This window comes from Anser cygnoides, chromosome 21 (genome assembly GCF_040182565.1).
Source record: "Anser cygnoides isolate HZ-2024a breed goose chromosome 21, Taihu_goose_T2T_genome, whole genome shotgun sequence".
Classification (NCBI taxonomy): domain Eukaryota; kingdom Metazoa; phylum Chordata; class Aves; order Anseriformes; family Anatidae; genus Anser; species Anser cygnoides.
This window is the reverse complement of record NC_089893.1, coordinates 6,501,461-6,519,037: the sequence shown is the minus strand read 5'-3', so window position 1 is coordinate 6,519,037 and position 17,577 is coordinate 6,501,461. Positions and strand designations below refer to the sequence as shown.

General features: G+C 49.9%; 3 protein-coding genes across 6 annotated transcripts in view; 2 read left to right on the top strand and 1 right to left on the bottom strand.

Moving 5' to 3' along the window:
* Nucleotides 1-227: 227 nt before the first annotated feature.
* THYN1 (thymocyte nuclear protein 1) lies at nt 228-5,539 on the bottom strand. Of its 2 annotated transcripts, none has more exons than XM_013188610.3 (8): nt 5,365-5,539; nt 4,691-4,774; nt 3,487-3,716; nt 2,937-3,005; nt 2,148-2,240; nt 1,371-1,466; nt 574-724; nt 228-458 (listed from the first exon to the last, which is right to left on the bottom strand). In XM_013188610.3, exons 2-8 carry the CDS (start codon nt 4,731-4,733, stop codon nt 412-414), a joined length of 729 nt encoding a protein of 242 aa, XP_013044064.1. In that variant the 5' UTR covers nt 4,734-4,774; nt 5,365-5,539; the 3' UTR covers nt 228-411. The 2 variants fall into 2 exon arrangements, with proteins under 2 accessions (XP_013044064.1, XP_013044062.1); XM_013188608.3 differs by having other exon boundaries at nt 4,691-4,777; nt 5,365-5,521.
* A 21-nt stretch (nt 5,540-5,560) lies between these two features.
* On the top strand, nt 5,561-12,705 carry ACAD8 (acyl-CoA dehydrogenase family member 8). Of its 2 annotated transcripts, XM_048063482.2 has the most exons (11): nt 5,561-5,717; nt 6,726-6,826; nt 7,208-7,377; nt 8,184-8,293; nt 8,542-8,618; nt 8,886-9,023; nt 9,420-9,555; nt 9,658-9,755; nt 9,953-10,105; nt 11,053-11,155; nt 11,997-12,705. In XM_048063482.2, the coding sequence occupies exons 1-11, from the start codon at nt 5,636-5,638 to the stop codon at nt 12,047-12,049; spliced, it is 1,221 nt and encodes a 406-aa protein (XP_047919439.1). In that variant the 5' UTR covers nt 5,561-5,635; the 3' UTR covers nt 12,050-12,705. The 2 variants fall into 2 exon arrangements, with proteins under 2 accessions (XP_047919439.1, XP_013044060.1); XM_013188606.3 differs by lacking the exons at nt 5,561-5,717; nt 6,726-6,826 and adding an exon at nt 6,885-7,076.
* An 802-nt stretch (nt 12,706-13,507) lies between these two features.
* LOC106040588 (beta-galactosidase-1-like protein 2) overlaps nt 13,508-17,577 on the top strand; it is a 30,742-nt gene continuing 26,672 nt past the window's right edge. The window contains exons 1-2 of one of the 2 annotated variants that reach the window (XM_066981228.1): nt 13,563-13,660; nt 16,559-16,618. In XM_066981228.1, coding sequence (XP_066837329.1) covers nt 13,578-13,660; nt 16,559-16,618 — 143 coding nt within the window. In that variant the 5' untranslated portion in view covers nt 13,563-13,577. Of the gene's footprint in view, nt 13,661-16,558; nt 16,619-17,577 lie in introns of both variants that reach the window. The other variant, XM_066981229.1, reaches the window with a different exon arrangement.

Here is a 17,577-nt window from a genome sequence, read left to right as displayed (position 1 = left end):
AGTTGACTGTGATCGGCTTTGCAGCAATCAGGTTGGATGTGTATACACATCTAGAATTTCTTCTTCTGGCCAGAAGCTTAGTGACATCTTTCTGCAGAAAAATGCCCCTCTGCAGCACATGGAACTGCACTAGGTCCTGTAGTAAACATCCTCAAGGAGGACGTACCTGTTTCTTTCAAGAAATAAATTGTAGACTGTTTCCACTGATAAAAATCGATCAGCTGTGATTGATTCTAAAAGGCTTTATTTAAAAATAAGCAAAAATAACAGTGTCAGAATAAGGGCTGTAAAGCTTCAAATCATGTGCAGACTTGTCGTTGTTGCTGTGATTGAGCAAGTAAACTTGAGAATTACGCTGGTTTAGGAGGAGGCATCAGCGGGCTGGGTAGAAGCTGTGCTGCTGGCAGTTTCTTAATGTGGCTTTTCCTCTTCCAGGCTCAAGACAAAATCAAATTCCTCTGCGTTGAAAAGGTAAGGAAAAAAAAAGGTCATAAGTGGAACTTCCTGGTTCTCTGGTGAGGGCTGCCTCTCGGAAGGAAGGGCACCGAGTCCAGAAAAGGAGAATGCTCTTACCTTGTGTCAGTGGTTGGATGGAAAGACGTTGTCTTGTGAAGAGCATCATGTTCTTCAGGGGCCCTCCATCTGCTTTGTGTGCCAGGTGGTGACTCTTGATTTCAGAAAGCGGGATGAAACGTTTTGTCATCCGCACGAACTGGACATCCACCTGAGAGGTGATGGGCAGCAAAGGAGCATGATTGGAGGAGGATATAGCATCCAGGTGTCACATTAAAACTTTGGGGGAATAAGAATTTTAAACGGAAGCAAATAACTGATGTGTAGTATCTTATAATGGTAATGGAAGCTCTTCCTTGCTCAAAGCGAAAAGAACTCTCAGATATTTCTGGCAGGCCAGTTGTTTACATGAATCGTAGCACCGTGCACTAGAAACATCCATGCGTGTGGTCACAGACAATACAAAAGGAAGATGCGGGTTACAGCCAGCCTGTGAACACTCACTGCCCTATAATTAAAGTGTGCCTGAAAACCATAGCTTTCTTTACTATGGACTAAGAGTGGTGCTTAAAGATGTTTCTTTCCTAACCCAGAATTCTGTAATGGTTGCAGAACTGACCTCCATGCAAGTAAGATTTGGAAATTTAGGGAGAAACACTTTGTCAACCTTTTGGAAGAGATAGGGGAAAAGGCAGAGAAAGCAATCAGTATTGGATTTTGTCTTGAGGAAGAAAAAGGTAGGGAGGGAGGCCTCAACAGAAGCTTCAGAAGATATGCAGTAGGATAGTAAGAGACTCCTAATGGCACTGGGATTGCACACAGAACTTGAAACAAATGTATTTAGTTTACTACATTACCATGGACCATTTGGGGTTCTCTTTTCTGCTGGAGGAATCATAGTGAGGATCCTTCTGATCAAACTGTGTGTGATCCGGGTATGCTTCCTTTACAATCTGAAGCAGAACAGGAGAAGAATGTGAAACAAGTTCTGGCCAGTTAAATACTGTTGTCAGCAAAGGGTATGAAATACCCTTGAGGAAGCTGTGACTAGACAGAGTAGGAATAATGCTGGAATCAACCTTGCTTTCCCTGAATTCCATTCTAACAGTGGGATATATTTCCTTTCCTTACATTCCTTGGCTGGAAGCACTGCAGAGCAGTACGGATGTCAATGAAACATCATCGCTTCTTTTCAGAGCAAAGTGGAAGGAGCACGTGGAACAGAGGAAAACTGGGTACGTGGGAACAGTATTTGTGACAAGTCCTCCTCTTAAAGTTCTGTACCCAAGTTTTATACTACTGCCTTGCAGGCTCAGCTCAGTAGAATTTAGTGAATCAAATATTAATCAGATGACCTGAGTGTGGAGCAACACTTTACTTCTCTGGAACTGCTCTGAAATGACAGCAGGATAACAGCGGTTTGGTTCCATTTCCCTGTGAAAGGTGCTTCGCTAAGTCAGCTGTGCTTTGAAAAGTACATGGAGCCCAGATACCCTAGGATCATTTGCTGTTTTGATTATTTTTCTCTTTTACTACTCTGGATGTGAAACAGAAATAGGACTAATGAGCAGTTTGATAACCCACTGATTACCTTTCTCCGATGCTGAAACACAGAAGGAGAATGACATGCTCACCTTGACAATGGCAACAATGCCAGGCTCTTTGCAGTTACTGTGATAGAAGAAGGCCTGTTGCCCAAGTTTCATGGCTCTCAGGAAATTCCTTGCCTGTCAGATTTAAACAAGATATGTTGAGTGATTTGTCTGAAGCCCTCAGGTTTTCATTATAAACAGCAAGAAACAAGACCTAACACCAGGACAGAGGCATGTGCTCCAGGGCTACTCGGATAAGCTTTCCTGCATGGGTTGTACAGATCTTTTACACTGCAGTGAAATGAAGTACAAACAAGGCTAAAGAGTGAGATCCTGTTGGTTAGAAAGTATAAGGGAATGTAACAGCTCAGCCACCCTCATTCGGGAATAGCCAGAGACTTAAGGTAGCTGTCAGCAAACAGGCAGCAGAGCAGATCGTATTAGGCAGGGGAAGAGCGTGTGGATTTCCTTTGCACAGGAGTCCTGGAACAGACAGCTGTATGCTGACAAGGCACAGTATTTGGTTGAGTACTGACTTGCTCAAAGGTGTCAAGGGAAATAAAAGCTGATCATCTGTTGAACTTGTTAGAGACTAAGCTAAAGAAAAACTGGTTTATTTGAGAGAATATTACCCAGCCTGAATCTACTTTTGACATAGAGGGAATTAAGCAGTTTTGACTCCTGACAGAATACAGCTGTCAAAGCAGGCAGACTACATCAAAAAAAAATATTTCAGCACTTCTAGCAAAAAGGGAACAAGTTATCTGTGAGGAGAGATGACTTTTTTCCAGTGATATTTCTGTGACTCCATCTTTGACATCTGCTCCTTACCTGGTAGTTTCTTACTCCATCCCAAAAGGTTGTCTGATTGGGCTGAGCCTTCAAGTCGTCAATACTGAACTGCAAAATGGAATGAAAATACAGGTTAAGTTCAGGAGGCAGTCTGATCTTGGTTGCCTTATTGTCTACATTTTGCCTAAACGTTTGTTCCTAGTAGTGCTTTCAATTATACTACAGGCATCACAAAAGCTTTTTGGTTCCCACAGGTGTTAAAGGAGGAGCACTGCACTAGTGGAAAGGCAGAGCCTGAAATAGATGCTGTCCCCGCTACCAAACCCAAGCATTCTGCAACCTGCTTTCTTCTTCTATTACAAATATCAAACCCCAAGATTGTCACCCTTGAAGAGCATAGTCTTATGTCCTCCTGTTTCCAGGAAGACAGAAGGACAGAAGTTTTTTGAGAAGACCCAACGGTGTTGATATTGTGAACAGTCTGAAGTGTTTCATCCTAAGACACTAATGCTGTGATTGATAGTGCAACTGCTTCTATACTTTGTTGACTTTGCTAAATCAGAATACCAGAATGGGTATCGGTGCTTACTTTCACATCCACTCCCTTCTCAAGCCTGCTCTCCGGCTCCGATTTCAGAAGCCAGTGACAATACGTTATCTTGCTTTCCTCCCCACCAGAGTCAGATTCTTTCGCCTTTTTCCAGTTCTTCCATCCTGACTTGGAACCCCCAGCTGAAGGTTTTGTGGGCTTTTCTTCCTCCTCCTTATCCTCAGTCTCCTCCTCAGTCTTGGCTATTTTAGCATCAGGCTCCTTTTTATCTTAAAAGAAACAAGAGATAAAAGACCATTCTGGTAAAACACATTTTGTTTCTGATAAGGACTGGTGCTGAAATAATTTCAGTCACCCAAGCTGCATTTACATACTGGTATTTGACTGCAACCAAAGTCTGGGGTACCCCAGGTGTTTACATGTAAGACAGTTGCATTACTCACAGGGTTTCCGAGTATTTCTAGTTTGCATTTGAAATAAGGATTTTTTTTTTGTGGTGTGCACAAACATAACCTAAGTACAAAGTGTAATTTGAATTTTTATTAATTGCTGAGGAATCAACTGCAGACAACAAAGTTGAATTAGGTGAGTCTGAGGAATAACAAGAAAATTCAACAGCCAAGCAAGCTATTCCATTTACTGCAGAAGCCTTACATAAAGCCTTTGCTGTGCTACCAGCTCAGAGCGGGGTCCATATGCCTGTGTGTCCAGAACCCAAACAGCACAAATGTAAGTGATTAAAGGGCAAGAAAGTGGTTATTTGCTGGAGTCTATTCAGCATGTGAGGCACAGATAAGTCAACTCTCTAATTTTCTCATCTTATGCCTTAAACATCAGATAGTGCTGCCTCAAGTACAAGGTGCGGTTTTTTTTGTTTGTTTGTTTGCTTGGTTTTTTTTTTATTTGTTTGGTTTGGTTTTGCATATGGTACCACATCATCTTTTTGCCACTACACCGGGTATATACTTTGACCATCTCTAACATGGGATCTGAAAGCTCCTAATAAACGGATGAGTCACATTTCTTTACTGTCTTGTGCTGAGAATACACCGTTGTCCCTATTTTATGTCTAGCAGACTTGTCTCAGTCACACATGGATGCTCAGTCCGTTTTTACAGAGGAAATGCTGCATCAAAGACATGTGGCTTTGAGAGACAGACGGTTAAAATGACTGTGTCTACTTTCGCTGTAGCCTAGATCCTCACGTAAGAGACGCTAAATTAGTTAGGACATCAGCACAGACCTGCTGCTGCTCCTTTGTCTCTCTTTCTGCTCGGCCAAGGCATCTCTGCTCTCTTTGAATTATCTCCTCTTCACCGAGAAGCACCTGCTGAACGAGAGAAGAATACGGAATTAATGTTTATTCAGGCAAGCTGAAAAAAAGTAGGGGGAGCCGAGGCAGAGAATGCAAAAGCTGTACAGTAAGTGGAGAGTAAATACATCTCCTTCCTTGAGCTCAGCCATTTCCTCTATCAGTGCAAATCCTGGCACTGGTTGAGGACCACACCCTTGGTGTGTTGGAGGCAGGCAGGCCGGCCATAGCAGCGCCCTGATGGACGTTAGCAGGAGGGCTGCTGTTCCTTCTCACAGCGGGGCAGCTGCTGGAGGAAAGTCCCGAAGGCGCCTGGCCTCAGCGCGGCCGTTTTCAGCCCTGTAAAAGGAGCTGTGCTCTGAGGAAAGCTCCACCGGGCTCCATCCAGCCTCCCCCCAAGGGAGCCTGGCTCGGCGTGCCGAGATTACTGCGCGCAGAAGGCCCGTGGAGAAAGGCGGCCACTTGGCCGCTCTCGCCCCTGCCGCCTCCTGTCAGAAGTTCCTTGGCTCCGAGCTGGCCTCCTCCAGCCGCAGCGGGCGGCAGCAACTTTTCCTCCTCCTGTGCCAAGCTTCTCCCAGCCCTCCCGGCCCGGGCTCCCCCCTCACCAGCTCTGCGGAAGCCCCTTCGCCTCGCAGCGGGGCAGAGGATGCTCTCGCCTCTCCCCAGCTTCAGCTCGGGTGGAGGAAACACGCCGTCCCCCGCCCGACGGCAGTCGGAAGTCAGTGACCGTTATGCAAAAAAAAAAAAATAAAAAAGGCATCGCCTCGGAGGCTCGCCTCCTTCCCGCAGCCAATGTGCGAGCCGGGAGGCTCGGGTGGCGAGACTACAGCTCCCAGCCCGCTCCGCGGCTCCCAAGGGTGCTGAGCAGGGGCTGCCATGGCATGGCGAGCGGCCTCCCCTCGCCTCAGGGCCCACCTGCTGCTGAGCCGCCGCCGGGGGATCGCCTCCTGCATTGACCGTGAGGCTCCTCGGCGGAGGCTGGAGGCCGGAGGCTGGGGAGCAGGATGGCCTTCGGCCTCCTCACCGTGTGTCTGCGGGTGGTGGGGCCGGGGGGACCCCGAGGGAGGGAGAAAAGAAGGGAGAGGGAGGGAGGGAGGGAGGCTGGGGTAGGGGTCAGGGGAGGTAAAGAGGGAGGGAGGCTGGCGGAGAGGCCGGGGGGACCCCAGGGAGGGAGGGAGGGGGGGGGCTGGCAGCTGGAGCCTGCCGGGGTCGAAGCGTGGGGGGACATGGCAAGGGGATGCCGTGCTCGCCCCCACGGCAGCCTCCTCCAGAGGATTTTCGGAGGGAGACAAAGAATATCTCCGAAAGAGCCGGCGAGGCACAGCGGGAGGCTTGTAGGGAAGGCTGGCGAGGTACCTGCTGCTCAGTCCTGGTGCCCTGTGACCGGGGCCTCCTCTGGTCCCCGAGTATGGTCTCTACTAACCCGAGTCACAGCTGTGACCAAGCCTGACACCTCCAGGAGGATCCCAGCGTGCTTCCTGGAGGAATCACTTCGACATTTAAACATACATTTAGGATAAAAGCAGCAGCATCACTTAGGGGGTTCCTTAAAATCATAGGAGGAGCTAAAAAAGCAACTTCAGATCTCTGTGCAATTGGCAGATGCTGTGTCCAGAGGGTTTCTTTATTTTTTGCTTGCTTTCTAGCATCACTTCTTTGAAGTCCCAGGGCTGTTTCCTTGTATTTCTGCTGCCCTGCCCCAGTCTCAGAACACAGCAGTGAGTCGCCAGAGACATCTGGGGCCTTGGGTTTGTTTTGTTCCAGGAATGCCCCCTGCCAAAGTCCACTGCCCTCACCCAGCACAGATCCAAAGGCTCCAGGGAATGGAGAATTTGTCTCTGTAGCACAGACCGTGAACTGTTTGTGTTAGTTAAAGGCCCCTTTTAATTGTTTGGGGTACACAAGAGGTGGTAGCGCTTGCTGTCCCTGTAACAGACATCTATTGCATCTTTTCCTGGGTTTCTAGCATCTGCTGGTCTGACTGAGGAGCAGAAGGAGTTCCAAAAAGTTGCTCTTGATTTTGCTACCAAGGAGATGGCTCCTCACATGGCTGAGTGGGATGAAAAGGTATGACAGCCTCAGACGGGTTGCACTGCCCACTTTCTCCTCCCTTAGCGCATTATTGCCCTTGGGTCTCACCAGGGGGGTTCCTGCAATAGCTCCTCAGTGCTGTAATGACATTTATAGGGATTTTTGGTTCAAGATGCTGCTGTAGCTGGGGTGGGAAGCCATGAGAAATTCCTTGAATCCTTCCTAGCCAGGCTAGTCAATCATCTGAGAAGTGATTTACTCCTGAAGATGGCATATATCTGTCTAGGTAACTGCTTGTCCTTTAACTCCCCCAATTAACTTAAATTCTGCAGAAGTTTGGGGCTGGACTTGGTAGCCTAGGTGTAGCAGACGTTGATCACAGATATCTACTTGTGATGTCTCTGCCTGTCCCAATAGGAAATATTCCCCGTGGAAACAATGCGGAAGGCAGCCCAGCTAGGATTCGGTGGGATCTACGTGAAACCAGACGTGGGTGGCTCCGGATTGTCACGACTTGACACCTCCGTAATCTTCGAAGCTTTATCAACGGGCTGTACCAGCACCACTGCTTACATGAGCATCCACAAGTGAGTGCGTCTGCACAGTGGTGGACGGTGGCTGCCTGCCTGAAAAATGCAGTTGTTCTGCGGGCTCTAAATCCGGCGTGAGACAGCTTTCCTCGTGCTGCTTATTTATGGTTGGGAGACCGAGCAGACACGTCAGCGCGAGGATCCCTTGACGGCAGTAAACAAACAGGCTACAAAACCCGAGATGCCACCAAGAAGTAATTATAGCTTCGTGGCACGCAAGATGGGATTAAGTTCTGGATTTTGTTCCCCACTTAAGCTGTCTATAGATAGCAACCTGCCTGGAAAAAGCTTTTTTGCCTCGGTTGTGCTGTGAGAGTGCCCAGAGGCACCGGCTGATGCTCAGGCCCTATCCTGCTTCTACAGGCACTTTCAGTGACGGGCTCACTTTGCACACCAAGATGGAGTGATTTGCCTCCTTGTTCCACGGGAGGTTTTAAAACGAGACAGCAGAGCTTGGTGCTGAGGGGAACACTGAGCCTGTTAAGTAGGAACGTGCTGTTCTACAAGGCAGCAAGCCTGTGGTGAAAGGAGGGCGATCTGCTTCCTCCCAGCCTCTGCAGCGTGTAATTTTGTTCCCTTTCAGCGTGCGTGGGGGCAGCTGGAAGGAGGGCTGCCTCCCGGGCTGCTTCAGATTAACTGCAGCAGAGGTGGAGCAATAAGCTTTCAAGCCTCAGTGGTTTTGTGGAGCCAGGTGGAGCTTTGTTCTTCTGTTGAGTCAGGGATGTTCTTGTATCACCCACCCTCCTTCCAGAGCCGTGTTCACGTACACTTACCGTACTGCTGCTTCTTCTCTCCCGCTCCAGCATGTGCGCTTGGATGATTGACTCCTTTGGCAATGAGGAACAGAGGCACAAGTTCTGCCCTTCACTCTGTAGCATGGAAAAATTTGCTTCTTACTGCCTGACAGAGCCAGGTGAGCATCCTCAACCAAAATACCTTCACCGGTCCTTCACTCCTAATGTGGTTTTATCAGACCTGAAAGTTGCGCGGAGCTGGGGGCGAAATGTTTGTTTTCACGTTCTCCTGTGTAATCGCCACAAGACCAGAAGGGGCTGGTGAATACAAACCTGAGTGGTTTGGGGTGTGATTCCCAGCAGAGTGTGCAGGCTCCAGCTGCAAAGGCCTCTTGCTACATTTCCTGCTCCCTTACCTCCCGAGCAGGAAGTGGAAGTGATGCGGCCTCCCTGCTGACCTCTGCCAAGAGGAAAGGGGACACCTACGTCCTGAATGGCTCCAAGGTACCTCTCTGCTCCTCTTAAAGCTGCTGCATGGCACTGCATGCGCAAGGGGTCCTGGGTCTCACCATCCTTTCCATTTCCTACCATCTCCTCATCTCTGTCTGTTCCCTGAGCTCTGCAGGGCATTCACCAGGGCTTAGTACGGCTGGGTCACTGACTGCCTCCTGGCAGTGGGCTCTTTGCCCCTCTGTCTCTGTACCCCACTGCTGCTGCAGGCTCGGGGCTAGCATTCGATAGCGGCCCCTTTCCTCTTGTGCCCTTCTGCAGGCGTTCATCAGCGGTGGGGGTGACACCGATGTCTACGTGGTGATGTGTCGCACCGGAGGCCCAGGCCCCAAGGGCATCTCCTGCATGGTGCTGGAGAAGGGGACGCCGGGTCTCAGCTTTGGCAAGAAGGAGAAGAAGGTGAGAGGCTTGCTCTTTGCTTCCTTGGGGGGAACGCAGGACAGAGATGAGCTCGTCTGCAGAGCACTAGGCGTCTCTTGTTGGATGGGACCAGCTTACCAGCCTGGCACGTTCTTTTCCAAGCCACATCCAATTTTGGTGAAGTTGCACAATAATTTTTGCTTTGGTAAGCGGAGGATTTTGGTCTGAGGAACACCAAGGTTCATTGGATCTGGGCCTCTTCTCAAAGACACTCCAATTTGTAGCTCAGCACACTGACACCAGACCGCACAGACCACAGGCTCAGCGGTGCTCTTGCAGCAGCTTGGCCATGAGATCAAGGGTTGGGAGCAGGCTGGGCAGCTCTCTGCTGGGAGCTGGATGTGTGCAGCTCCTCAGTGCTCTGTTTCTTCCCAGGTGGGATGGAATTCCCAGCCAACTCGGGCTGTGATCTTTGAGGACTGCGTTGTTCCTGTTGAAAACCGTCTGGGAGCTGAAGGTCAGGGCTTCAGCATTGCCATGAAGGGGCTGAATGGAGGCAGGATAAACATTGGTAAGAAAGACAGCAGAGAGCCAAGGGAGAAGGGCAGGGTCATATTGTCACCTCTCTGCATTAGCTTCACACTCACTCTGTATTCTTGGCTTCTCCCACCAGCTTCTTGTTCGTTAGGAGCCGCTCATGCTTCTGTTCTCCTGGCTCAGGAACATCTCACTGTCCGCAAGCAGTTTGGGGAACCCCTTGCAAACAATCAGGTAACCTCTCCACCAGCTCTGCACTCCCTGAGCTGTGCTTTGTCTGAGATCTGAGCTCCAAGTCAGGATTGTGCTTTTCTGGAGCAACAAAGTGTGTCAGGCCCGAGACCTGTCTGCAGGTAGCGGGGATGTGGTTCGGGGCACAGCCCCTCTGAAGACAGCGACCTAATTTTTCCTCTCGTGCTGTCTGCTGGCAGTACCTGCAGTTCAGGCTGGCGGAGATGGCAACGCGCCTGGTGGCAGCACGGCTGATGGTACGCAATGCCGCGCGGGCGCTGCAGGAGGGACGGGAGGATGCAGCTGTGCTGTGCTCCATGGCCAAGCTCTTTGCTACTGATGAATGCTTTGCGGTAGGTTACTCAAACCTCACTTGGCATCGTATCTGGAAGCTTGGAGACCGCTCTTGGTGCTCAGAATGTCAGAAGGAAGTTTAACACTATCAAGCCCTGGCCCCAAGCATGTTCACTGAGCCAGAAGCCTCTTTTTTAGGACCAGAATGTTTTATGGGACAGAATTCTGCACCCTGAAGAGGCAGCAGTATTAGTGTCTCCAGAGTTCAGGACTCCTGGCTCCTAGTGCTTTCTGTATTACTTTCTAGGGGACCAAGCAGGGAGACAGGACAGGGAGTAGAGCATTTTTATTTTCAAGGGTTAATATGCATATTACATGCTTATCACTCATAGGTAGCAAGTGATCTTCCCTAGACCACTGAGAAATAAAACACATCACAAAATGTGCCTGAAAAGAGAAAGCAAGAAGGAACAAAAAGGAAGGAAAGTGAAATCTGCACTGTGACGCTTCATAGATTAGTGTCATTTAGAAGCTATCATATTTTCTCAGCAGTCTGCATTTTTGCCACGTATTTATTATGTTTTCTGTCCCAAGTTGATAATGATAGATGGATTCGTGTTTCAATTGAAATCAAAGAACTGAACGGATTCCTCAGTTGACTGGCCACTAGATGGTGATCTGTTGTTTTGTTCTTTGTATTAGTAGCACCATGGAAATGCAGCAAAAAATGCCTTTGTTAAGTAAAGCATTTCCTGGTTTATACGCTTATAGTGTTGATATAAATGATATAAATGAGCCATTAATGTCCAACAGCACTTAGGGAACACGATAGCACTGGGGGCAGCACTGACGGGGACTGAAAGCTCCTTGCTGTCACACCAGACTGTGAAGAGGTGAGGTTAGGTGATCAGGAAAAATAGAAATGAGCCCAGGTTCCTGGGTTCTTACCGAGCTTCTGTGCTGACTTGTCCTCAACACCACGCGAGTCACAATGCTGTCTTCTTAGATCTGCAACCAGGCGCTGCAGATGCACGGAGGCTATGGCTACCTGAAGGATTATGCTGTGCAGCAGTTTGTGCGAGACATCAGAGTCCACCAGATCCTGGAAGGTAAAACGTTCTCACTTGCAGTGCCTTGGCCGTGTACCAGGGGAGGACGGGCTCTCCTGGGGCCCCTGCCTCCCACATGACTGACTCTAGGGTTTCAGAATCCGCTTTTGTTCTGAGCATGAAGTGTTCCTGGATGTCATGTGTGTGAATCCCCTGGCCAAGAGCTCATGGTTTGTTCTCCAACTATCTGGAGAAGTCACTGTGTAGTTTAAGAGGCTTACAGCAGGGGGAGATCTCTGGCTGTCATTGTTGGCAGTGCCTCTGTCCAATTTTAACCTATTACTCCTCCAGACACCTGCCGTTGGTTCCCAGCCATTCCTTTCCCAAGATTCCCGTTTACCTTCCAGTCTTTGATATTAGGTGTCTGGCAGTGTCTGGGCACAACTGTGTGTGCAGTGGCCATTCCTAATCTCAATTTGGCCTCCTAACCATTTTGTTTTCCCTCCTTTGAAATCCCTTCACCTGATGGTACCTTGTAGGGACACAATCCTTCCTGTACTAAATGGGCCTACAGTCTTTCTGTATGTTGTATATGTAACACGTAGTAAAGTGGAGAACCAAGCTGTTGATATAGCTCTGGTTCTGCTCAGTGCCCGGTGCCCTCATCCTCTCAGTGCCCAGATAAAAAGAAGCACCAGCAGCTATCCCTCTGAGCCCTGTCCTGAGCAACGTGCTGGCACTCACCAGATGTACTTTGGCCCAACACCTCCAAAAACCACCTCAGTTGCTCCACCTGGAAAGAGCTTTTCTGTGCTGTAGACTGAGGATCAGGGAAGGATTTTTTTTGCCATCACTGTGGGCAGAACCAGACTGTCTCTAAACTGCCCGTCTTTTGCTGCAGGTACCAATGAGGTGATGCGGATGATTGTGGCCAGGAATCTGTTACAGGTGTGAAGCCGAGGAGCTAACCTCCAGCCTTCGTGTCCTCCGTCCGTGCCAGCAGGGTCCGTTTCCCTCCCCTGCTCTCTCCTTGGGAGCAGAGAGGGGGATCGCGGGGTGCCAGCGGTCTGTCTGCCTCCTCCTGGAGGGCACCACAGCAGGACACTGCCCACAGGCTGCCACAGCACCCTGTGCCTGGCAGGGCTGCTGCCACCAGGCTGGCGTTGCGCAGCCTGGAGACACAAATCGCGGCTCTGAGTACGAGCCTCTGGCTGCAAATCCTGAGTTTTGAAAGAGAAGCACCAGCTGCTGCTCCTCTCCGCTGAGCCGGGACAGAAACAGGACCAGCGAAACCTTTAGTTTGAAGGAACCCATTGCTCTGCTTGGAAACCCGTCCTCCTGGACGCTAAACCTCCGCCAGGGACAAGTTCGCTGCAAGCACCGCACCTCTAACCACTGCAGAAAGGGATCACCTATTAATTGAGGAGCTTGTTAATTGAGCCCCGTGTTTATTTAGAGGCACTCCTCTTCCCCCAGCACCCCTCTCCTGAGGTACGGGTGCGAGCCCGGCCCTACAGCGGTGGGGAGCAGGGAGCGGGGTCCCAGGGGAACCTTGCGCTCTGAGCAGCTCTCCCTGCGGTGTCTGTGGGAGTAAAACACTGCTAAACCCCGCTGCTGGTTTTCCTTTTTTTTTCCTCACAGTGTTTATTTTAGTTTCCTTTTTCCGCATATTTTACTTTCCTTTTTTTCCTTATGCAGTTTATTTTACTTTCCTTTTTATTCCTCACAGTGCTTATTTTCCTTTTCTTCTCACATTTTATTTTCATTTTTTTCCTCACATTTTATTTTCCTTTTATTCCTCGCACTTTATTTGTTTTCCTTTTTCCTCACATTTTATTTTCCCTTTTCTCAGTTTTTTTCTCATACTTGTTTTCTTTTTTCCTCACATTTTATTTTCCTTTTTCCTCACATTTTATTTTATTTTCCTTTTTTTCCCCTCACATTTTGTTTTCCTTTTTTCCCCTCACATTTTATTTTCCTTTTTTTCCTCACATTTTATTTTCCTCTTTTTCCTCACACTTTTTCTTTTCTCTCACGTATTATTTTCCCTTTTCCCTCACCCTTTATTTATTTTCCTTTTCCCTCACCCTTTATTTATTTTCCTTTTCCCTCACCCTTTATTTATTTCCCTTTTTCCCCCTCACTTTATTTATTTTCCTTTCCCCTCTCCCTTTATTTCCTCTCCCCTCGCCCCTCACACCACCCCTCTGACCCCCCCCGCACCACCCAGCGCAGCCCAACCACCGGGGGCACCCACACGCACCACCTCCACGCCCCCCCCCACGGCGCGATTGGCACCGTCCCCCAGCTCCTCCCCCCTCCCCTCCCATGCGGGCGGCGCCCAATGGCAGAGCCCGCTGAGGGGCAGAGGGGCGGGACGAAACCAAGGGCGGGCGGAGCGGCCCAAAGCCGCGCTGAGGGCGGGGGGGGGCGGGGGGCGCGGCGGCAGTGCCGGGCCCGGGGCCGGCTGCGAGCGGCCGCCATGTGGCCGTGCGGCGGGCGGCGGCAGCGCCGCCTCGGGGGCGCCGCGGTGGTGCTCGGCGTGCTCTGGCTGCTGGCCCGGAGGTGGGAGCCCGCGGCCGGGTTTGAGGGGCCGGGAGGGGCCGGGTTGCCTCGGCGGGGGGGGGGGGTGGGTTCGCAGGGGGAGCGGGGCTGCAGCCCGCGGATGCCGTCGGTAAATGTCAGCTGATGCCGTGGGGGGGTTGTGAGGTAGGGGAAGGGCGAGGGGCCCTCGGGCTCCGGGGGAGGGCGGGGGGGTCGCTGCCCGGCGGGGTTCGCGCAGGGCTTCCCAGCGCCTGAGGAGCCCCCAGGGGTGCTGGCGGCACCCAGCTGGGCTGCCGCCCCCTGCGCCTCGTCCCACCGCCTGCCCCTCGGCCCCTGCCCGGCCCGGCGCTGCCCGCTCGGGGTCCCCTCAGCATCGCCACAGCGCCCGCTGACACCTGCAGCCAGCCCCTGCCCGCCTTCCCTTCTGCCCCCTCCTGCCTTCTTCTGCCCCCCCGGAGCAAGGAGAAGCTGTCAGGCTCGGAGCCGACCCCTGCATGGTTCAGGTCCTTCTGCTGGCCGTAGTCCTGCTGCCGGAGGCACCGTGTCCCCGAGGGAGCTGCTCCGTGCATCCCCGACAGCACAGCGCTGGAGATAACAGCGAGGCTGGTGGCGACGCACCTATTTATCAGCACCCAGATCCTTTTTACACCTCGCGTGTGTGCTCTGACGGGTTCTTAAATTCGCAGGAGCGAGTTACCTGGTTTTCAAAGCTACGGAAAACCCCTGAGAAGTCTTTGCTTGATTAGGAGCAAAATTCTGCTGTAGCTGGGCTTGGATTCGTGCCACGTGTGTTCTTAGCAGCGGATTATTGAAAACCGATGCATGGTAAAAGCACAGAAGTCTGTCTTCTCTAAGAGTGGATCTGCTAAACACCGTATTCATCGGCGCCCAGTGTTTTCTCTTTGGCTCAGGTCACCTGAGAATGAACCGTGCTATGAAGAGCACGAGTCCAAGCCATGTCGAACGGAGTCGGGACCTTGGTTGCCACAAGGCAGCGAGCAGTGAGTGAAGGCAACTTAAAGCTTTCACTTTTCTGAAGGCAAAGGATGCCCAGAATAAATAGCCAATTCCTCTGAGGCAGCTCTAAGTAGGGCTTATAGATTAACTGCAAAGTCCTCTGTCCTCTGAAGCACGTCCTTTAGTCTTGCCAAGGAAAGCTAATAGCTTTGATGTTCCCTACCAACACCCCATTCTGACTTTCTTTTCTATTAGCTTTTTCTCCCAGCTGTTCTGGGTACATGGCAGGCCAATACCAAAGCTAAATCTTGTCTCTGATGCAGAGAGAATTCAGCTAGGCTTTTGTTTCATAGGCATGAATGCCGTAGTGTAGCTGTCTGCCTTAGGAGTCAACTGATGACTTTCTTATTCCCCTTGGAGTGTTTTCTGCTTCAACTTACATCTTATAAAGGTGGACCATTACGGACTGTATCTTGTCCAACCTAATTTCAAAGATTCTGCTCTGGTAAACTTGGTCATCTAAAGCTAAGTATTTCTGCAGCACAGTCTCACTTGCGCTGTGGTCCTGGCTTCAGAATTTGTGTCCCAGGCTGCTTCATGCTTTGCAAAATACCCAAGAATTCTTTCCCGTGACCTCTGTGAGATGGCTGGCTGGAGGTATTCCTGTCCAGAGGTGGTGGCGATGATAACCCTTCCAAGTTCAGTGACAGTGAGGGAGAATTAGTTACAGAACATGCAGTTGTGGTGCTTCCCCACTGAGGTCTCTTTCACAAATCATAACTGAGTTGCTTTTTGGGACAGAGGCATGTTGGAGATTAATTAAAAAAAAAAAAAAGACCTCCTTGAGTCAGGGAGGGAATGGCTACAGAGGGATAAAGTAGGCCAGTAAGCTTTAGCAAAAGGACAAAAAAAAAGATTCTTTGAAATGTTCTGTCGTTACAGAAGTGAGAAGAAATCTACTGGGAGCTATGCGTTGCTCTCAAGAGCTGGTACAGAGCCCAGGGGGGCTCTCGGCTATGGAAATCCAGCTCATGGTAACAGGATGAAACTCTGCTGAGTCAAGGAAGTTTTTTCTGGAGAAGCAACTTGAACAGATTGTAGCGAGAGATGCGGATTTCAGGATATCCAGGGTAATCCGTAGAAAATCTGGGGGACTTGGAGGCTTCCTACCAGTCCTCTTTGGTGAGAGAAAGCACTGGAGCCAGGGAGGTTTGAGGTTGGGAACTTGATGAAAACTTGCCAACTAAGTTCTGCCCAGGATTAAGAAGATGAGCTTAAGTGATTTGTTTATTTTTATCTGGCCACATCTGCTTCCTGAGTGCTGCACTCCCTCTGCCACTGGTGGCTCAGTTAGCCTCAGTGCTGTGTGCAGGTATACCTTAGGGCTTTACCTGGCTCAGAAACGGATTTGAAACTTATTTATTTCCAACCTAAACTTTTGTAATTGGAGCTTTGCATCTCCTGACCCCTCTGAGCTTTCAGCCTGGGGCTCGCCACCAAGCACCGCAAGCAGATAGATACAGCTGCCCTTTCAGGATCCGACGTGGGGAGTTTCCACCTGTGCAAGACTGCAAGTCTGCAGAGAGGCAGCCAGTTCTGCGCATGGATTGAGAGCCACCTCCCCTGCTGGTGAAATTCACAGTAACTCCCTGGGGGCAGTGCTACTGTTTCCTAGCCTTAGGTCATCGTTTTCTGACTGTACTTGCTATCTTGTGTAGATAAGCATTTTTGATCCTGTTCCTTTGCCCTTTCAATATAGCAGCTACGTATTTTATGCTTATTTCCTCCAGTTGCAGCTGCACTATCCTCATAAAACCCAGCTTTGCTGTTACTGCACCACCTTCTGACTGGGATGTGTTACTATTTCCTTGCTCAGCACTACGTTTTGTAAGCGGTTCGATAAAAACACGAGCGCTCGTTGACCGAAGGCGGTGAATTTCTAATCTACGCTTGCTTTTCCAGGTATTACCCATGCCTGCTGCCTGTTGTTTCAGAGGCCTGTGAGAATGCTGTGCTACACAGGTACTCTGCTTGTCAGCCAGCCCTTGCAACCTGGTCAAAGTCTTAGCTTTAGTTGGCTTGTAGTGCCCTTGTCTTGTGCTGGAGGACAGGTAAATCGCTGCAGGCTCCTTAGTAATCCCTGTAAGATGTGAATTCTAAAAAGTCCTCCCCCTCTGCCAACAGCTGCTCTACAGATAGAATAGAAAGCAGCCAGAGGCTTAGGTATTTCCCTCTCCCAATGTGACATTTCTCTGAGATGTGTGGGTCCCTCTTTTCTCAGGACTGGAATTCATTTCTTGCATCTGGCTGTGATGATGTCTCAGAGGAACAAGCTGCTATTGTCCAACTCCTTTGTGTATTCAGAGTCGTGGAACTGGGGTGGTCTGATGGAGGCAGTGTAACTGCTTTGGTTCTGGACTGGTTGATAAAAATATCCTCTTGATTCAGCCAAAAAGGACCAGGGAGCCAGGCAAGGCAATAGGAATAGTTTCTTGCATGCAGGAACCAACCTGAACGGAGCTGTGATAGCACGAGTATTCAAGCTGGTAAATGCTTTGGAGCCTAGTGTCTCATTTGGTCCAGTTCTTTTGCCAAACAAGTTATTAAGGAATTAAAATAAGCAGAAATACAGGCAGACATAAGTTTGTCAGCAGACTTGGTCTTGCTGAGTGATGAATTTGATCCAGGGCTTTTCTTTAAATTGAGGAAAAGGTTTGTTCCTAGTGGACGGGTGAGGATTCTTTTTCTTCCATGCCTTGAGTTGGAAGGCATCAGAGCGGTGCTCGTGATCACAAATACCACGTCACTCCAACTCTAACGTTAAACACGCTTCATAGAGACATCCATTTTTCATAAGCACAAGGCATTCAGGGTAGCAACACTGAAATGCCATTGCTGTTAGAGTGGGGATCAGAAAGCCACTGTTTGTCATCCTACAGCAAAGCAGGAGGCCTTAAATGTCATCAGTTATAAAAGTTTCT

Coding starts and splice junctions, on each gene's coding strand:
- THYN1 (XM_013188610.3), bottom strand. CDS start 4,733: ATGCCTTGGCCGAGCAGAAAGAGAGACAAAGGAGCAGCAGCAG. Junction 2,241..2,936: donor ATGGAGTAAGAAACTACCAG/GTAAGGAGCAGA, acceptor TAAATCTGACAG/GCAAGGAATTTCCTGAGAGC. Junction 1,467..2,147: donor GCATTGTTGCCATTGTCAAG/GTGAGCATGTCA, acceptor GTTCTGCTTCAG/ATTGTAAAGGAAGCATACCC.
- ACAD8 (XM_048063482.2), top strand. CDS start 5,636: ATGGCATGGCGAGCGGCCTCCCCTCGCCTCAGGGCCCACCTGCTGCTG. Junction 8,619..8,885: donor ACGTCCTGAATGGCTCCAAG/GTACCTCTCTGC, acceptor GCCCTTCTGCAG/GCGTTCATCAGCGGTGGGGG. Junction 9,024..9,419: donor TTGGCAAGAAGGAGAAGAAG/GTGAGAGGCTTG, acceptor GTTTCTTCCCAG/GTGGGATGGAATTCCCAGCC.